This window comes from Otolemur garnettii, unplaced genomic scaffold (genome assembly GCF_000181295.1).
Source record: "Otolemur garnettii isolate 467f Iridium unplaced genomic scaffold, OtoGar3 scaffold00044, whole genome shotgun sequence".
Taxonomy (NCBI): Eukaryota; Metazoa; Chordata; class Mammalia; order Primates; family Galagidae; genus Otolemur; species Otolemur garnettii.
The window spans coordinates 8814211-8819676 of record NW_003852439.1 but is presented as its reverse complement, the minus strand read 5'-3'; the positions used below and the strand labels follow the sequence as shown (position 1 = coordinate 8819676).

Genomic DNA, 5466 nt, shown 5'->3' with positions numbered 1-5466 from the left:
AAAAAAAAAAGAGTGAGATCAGAAGGGCTTTCCTTCCCAAGGCTCAGAAGACACAAGCATGATGACTTCCAGAACTACAAACACATCCCAGCAGAGTGGAGAGAAGGGTGATGGGAGATCTGAAGAGCTTCACAGACAAGGTGCTAAGTTGGGGCAATGCCCATTAGCAAAGTCACAGGAAGACAACCCAAGAAGGCAAAATGACTCAAGACAGAGTTTGTGGAGGTGCCAAACTAGACAGTGCAGGACAAGGAGAGAAAAGAGAGAGGAAGGATGTGATGGGGCATCCACACCGCCTCCCCTATACCACCCCTAAAATGGCCTGGAGCCCATCTTTGAGAGCCTGTCCTGGAATTCGAGTTACAGTGTATTTTGTGGACTCCCACTGCAGCACCAGGTATCTGCCAGAGACTAGAGCATGGCTCACACCCTTGGAGTTGTGCTACTGAACAAGGAGAGCACAGACTAACATGTAGTGCTGAGTAGGAGGCTGAACAGAGAGAACTCAGCACCACTAGGAGTGGGATCCTGCAAGGCCAGTATCCAGAAGAACAGGAAGCAAGCTGGGCCCTTGCCTACAAAAGGCAGCAAGCAAGATCGTGTAGCTCAGTTGTTCTCAACCTTCCTCATGCGGTAGCCCTTTAATACAGTCACGACCTACAGGTTGAGAAACCACTGGTATAGCTAATGGGGTGAGAGAGGGAGGCAACCAAAGGAACAAGGAAAGAAACAGGGATGATCACCGGGAGCTAGAGGGCAGAAGATAAAACCAGCCAAGGCCTAGAAGGCCCCAGACACTAGCTCTGTAGGCGGAGCCTGCCAGGACTGCAGAAGCCAGACCTGCCCACCGTGACAGAGTGAGCACAACACAAGTACCAACTTCAAGGTGCCCATGGCAGAGAGGAAGTCACAGAAAATAGGGGAAGGGAGCAAATGACAGCTTCTTGGAAGATATGATGAAGAAAGCATCAACAGAACGTCTATCATAAGTAAAAAGGGGAAGGTGGAAAGTGCAATGGGGAATGGGGCCCTGAAAAATGTGCATGGACTTCCTTTGATTTAAGACCAGTCAGCCAAATCCTAGGCAGGCAGTGCTAGGAGCTGGGACAGAACTTGGTGTCAGCCTGGAGGCAACAGCAAAGACCAAAGAGGATGGAGGGATTTATTCAGGTAAGCACAAGAGATGAAGATAACTTCCAGGGAAAGGCACATCTGGAGAAAAAAAATGAAGTCAGAAGTTGACACAGCAAGCCAGGTAAGAGGTTAGCTACCACAGGGTCATCCTGAACCCCACATGGGAAACAGGAGTGGAGCTAAGGGCACAAAGAGAAGAGCTGCATGGGGGCCACCAGGAGCATGCAGGGCCCAATCCCCAGATGGTAGGAAAGGCCTTGTCCACTGATACTCTGTCCTCAATTATTTCCAGACACCTGCTTGCCAGGCTGTTGCAAAGCATGTTTAGGTTCTTGATAGAGAGGAAAGCAAAGAGCTGGGTACAGGGAAAACTCAGAGCTTCAGGAGCAAACAGTGACAACCAGAATGTGAGTCCCACATTGGCAGGGGTCTTCATTTATTAATACCCCTGGCAACTAGTGTGTGGTAGGAGCTCAATCAAAATTTGCAGGTGAGTGAATGAATGGTAGCCAAAGCAGTACGCACAGGTGACCAGATGAAAAAGAGCCTCAGGAGGCATTATGGGGGCAAACGAAAGAGGATGGGGGTGGGAGTGTATGGCAGCACCTAAGGGAACCCTGAAGGTGTGGAAATAACAGGCAGTGCCTTGGAAGGGAGGTAAGTCTAAGTCACTTCTCCCACCACAAAGGACCTCTTACTTACACCTGATGGGGTAGGCAGGGCTAGCTCAGCCACAAATGACTGGCAGACAAGCCCAGCAAAGGGAGGCCCCCCTAGAGAGCAAAGCCCCTGAGCCCCCCCCCACAGGTGTTTACAGTCAGCAGAGAATGTTTGGAGTTCAAACCCTCCACATACCTGAACTGTGCACCTCCCCCATGCCAGCAAGAGGGTGTGGCAGGGCGAGGTCAGCAAAGCCTAAAACCAGACCTAACTGCAGAGGTGCAGACCAGACCAGGCCAGATCAGTCCACCGGGCTGAGACTGGACCAGAACTTACCTCCCTGCGTTCCACATTCCTGGACCTAGACCAATCTCTTTTTCCTTTTGTTTTTGAGATAGTCTCATTTTGTCGTCCCCAGTAGAGTGCCCTGGCATGATAGCTCACAGCAACCTCAAACTCTTGGGCTCAAAAGATTCTCCTGCTTCAGCCTCCTGAGTAGCAAACCTACTACAACTTCCGGCTATTTGTCACTCTTGATCAGGCTGGTCTCGAACCTGTCAGCTCAGGCAATCCACCCGCCTAGGCCTCCCAGAATGCTAGGATTACAGGCAGCCCCGGTGCCAGGCCTTCAGGTAGATCAATTTCCACTAAATTGGACAACTCAGGACTACCAAGGCCTAACTTCAAAAAACAGGGTGCCATCAAGAACCCTGGAAAGGACGCCAGCCCCATATGCCTGAGGTGGTGGGTTCAAACCCAGCTCCGGCCAAAAAAAAAAAAAGAACCCTGGAAGGACCCTTCTCCGGGTCCAAGGCAGCCCCTCCCAACTCTAGACCTCAGGGAGGAAAAGTGAAAGTCATTCATTCAAGTACCCATCCATTCATTATAGCTGAACTGTAAGACTCTCTCCTAGAAACCAAGATTCAATCCTGTATATCTGACACCCCATGCCACCTTCTCACTTGCCCCAAAGCACAGACCCTCAGCATGAAACGTCCACACACACAGCCAACCTGCCTTTCCACTACCTTTCCCTTTCCGTACACTCCCACTCCTGCCTCTCTGAGGGCTCTCAGGTCCCACGTGTCAGCCCAGCTTTCCCAACCAGCCCACACGACCCGGCTATTGGGAAACTGGGAAATCGTGACAACCTCTAACCGGAAGCACCTGCCTCTGGTACAGATCCACCTGATCGCCACCAGGGACAGGCCATCACAAAGGCAAGGATTATGGACTTTGGCAGGGATACAGGCTCCCACCGGTCGGGGAGAATCAGGGACGCTCCTCTCAGGTGCTCCCAACCTGACCCCCGCCGCCAATACCGCCGCCGCCCACGGACCAGGAGCTTTCGGAGGTGTGATGTCACACCTGCCTGCAAATTGGGAGGGGTGCGGAGCAGGCGCAGGACCGCGCGCCGCACCCCGCGCCCCCACCCCAGCCTCCCTTTCGCCTTTCCCGGGCTAAAATGGCAGCAGCGCCGCCGCCCCACCCCCGCACCGACACGGCCTGCTGGCAGGGCCGCCGGCCCGAGGTTCCCAGGAATCCCAAGGCCCGCACCCTGGGAACCCTCAAGGCCCCGACCCCCGCCCGCAGTCACGTGAGACTGCCCCCCCACAGTTCGATTGCGTCAGAGTGACGTCACACATCGGACCCCGGGGAGCTGCAGGTCCGAGTCCCTCGCGCGCCCCCAGCCACCCCCGCCCCGCGGGCTCGTCCAGCCGCGGCGCTCACCACTGAAGACCATGGCGCACGAGGCGCCCATGACGGCGAAAAACGAAGCATATTCGGGATTGTTCTTAGACTCGGACATGTCTACGGGTAGGGAGGGGATGAGTTCTGCAGGCCGAAGCAGGGGGCGAGGCGGGCAGGGCGCGGGAGGCGGGCACAAAGACCAGCGGACAGGTGGCGGCGAAGGCGATCCAGCCCGGCAGCCGCTGCGCTCTAAATACCAGCACCGCAGAACAAAATGGCGGCCGCGGCTGTATCACATGATCCGGGCCCCGCCCCTGAGGGCTGTACCACTTTGCGCCGGCGGTGGAGCCACGGCTTGGGGCCACCCGAACTGACCGTCTCCGGGCTATTCTGTCAGCCCATCAACCCGGCCCCTGGTACCTGATCCCACCCCATCTCCGCCTGCGCGGGTTCGCCTCTGGACTCCGCCAGCCTCTCGAACCCGCTGCGTTGGACCCGTCCGACCCACGGGCCGGGGCGGGGCGTTAGTGCGCCATATTAGCATACGGGGCGGAACCTGGACGTGCCCCGCCTTCTCTGCGGCTACGCTGTTCTCGCCGGTTTTTGGTGTCAGGGACGCTTCCTAGTCTTCTTATCTATCCTGCAACGCAGAGGTGGTCGCGGCCTTGCCTCAGGCCAAGACCTAACTCCGCAGGGTGCGGGCTGGAGCATGGTCTCACCGGGATCTCCTTACAGCTCATGGGCGAGCTAAAGGTCTGAGATAACGGTTGCGGGTCGCTAGCCTCCTCTGCTTAGGTCCGGGGAGCACCTCCAACCCCCATGCATAAATCCTGGTCTGTGGCCGAAGCCCTCCAGTGTACCCGGCCTCCTTCTTCCACCCCGTCCCCAGTCTCCTTCAGACCCACCCACCATTCTCAGACTCCGTGGCCGGGGACTTCACCTCTCGATTCTGAGAAAAATGAGACCCCTCCCAGGCATCGTCCCTCCTTTGCATGTAGACGCAAACATTAGTTGGTGGTTATTTGTTCACCTCAAGATTCAGGCGTGACTGAAGACTTGTAAGTGCTGCAACATGTGGAGGCTCCAAGGATACAAGGATATCTGCACCAGAACTGCACGTTCTGGTGTCTGGTTCCTCCTGTTTGTCCCTTGACCCCAAAGTAAAACCCACGCCTGGAGAGCACCTTTCTTTCCGGAGCACCCTCGAAGCGGGGAGCTGTTCCCCTTCCGTGCAGGCAACCCCCATTAGAGCTAACGCTGCCCTGCTGATCCTGGTGTAGCAGTTCCCAACCCCCAGCCAATGTCTTATCTCCACCCACCATCTCTGGCTCCCAGTTGCCCTCTCCATCTCATCTTTTTCAGGGACTCTAGGCAGCTGCCACCAGGCCTTGGTCTCTCTTGAGTCTTCAATCCTCATTCCAGGGTGGGGTGTTCCCCCTGAATGGCCTGAGTGCCGGCTCAATAGCTTCTTCCCATAGTCAGTGGGGTCACTTTCCCTGGCCAAGCCTGATGGATGCTTTGGCCTCACCTTCCATAGCAGCAGAAACTTCCCTCAGGCCTCTTCCTCCTGAGCGAGGCTGGGTCTGCCACTCTCTGAACTTGGCAGCCTGTAAAGGCCCCCCAAACCAGACTTTTTCTTTTTCTTTTTCTTTTTTCTTTTTTTGAGACCAAGTCTCACTTTGTTACCCTCGGTAGAGTGTCATAGCATCACAGCTCACAGCAACCTCAAACTCTTGGGCTTAAGTGAGTCTCTTGCCTCAGCCTCCCAAGTAGCTGGGACTAGAGGCACCCACCCCATGCCCAGCTATTTTTAGAGTCAGGGTCTTCTTTTTGCTAAAGCTGGTCTTGAACTCATGAGCTCAAGAGCTCAAGCAATCCACCCACCTTAGCCTCCCAGAGGGCTAGGATTACAGGTGTGAGTGAGCCACTGCACCCGGCCTGACCATCCTTTTTCTTTCTTTCTTTTTTTTTTTTTTTTTT

The 5466-nt window shown here is 55.3% G+C and overlaps 1 protein-coding gene across 1 annotated transcript in view; it reads right to left on the bottom strand.

Annotated features, from left to right (window-relative positions):
- The window catches only part of ATP6V0C (ATPase H+ transporting V0 subunit c), a 6971-nt gene extending 3185 nt beyond the window's left edge, over positions 1-3786 (bottom strand). Inside the window, exon 1 of the mRNA XM_012805790.2 lies at positions 3526-3786. Within this exon, the coding sequence (XP_012661244.1) occupies positions 3526-3604 (79 nt within the window). The 5' untranslated portion in view covers positions 3605-3786. The remainder of the gene's footprint in view (positions 1-3525) is intronic.
- Positions 3787-5466: the final 1680 nt, after the last annotated feature.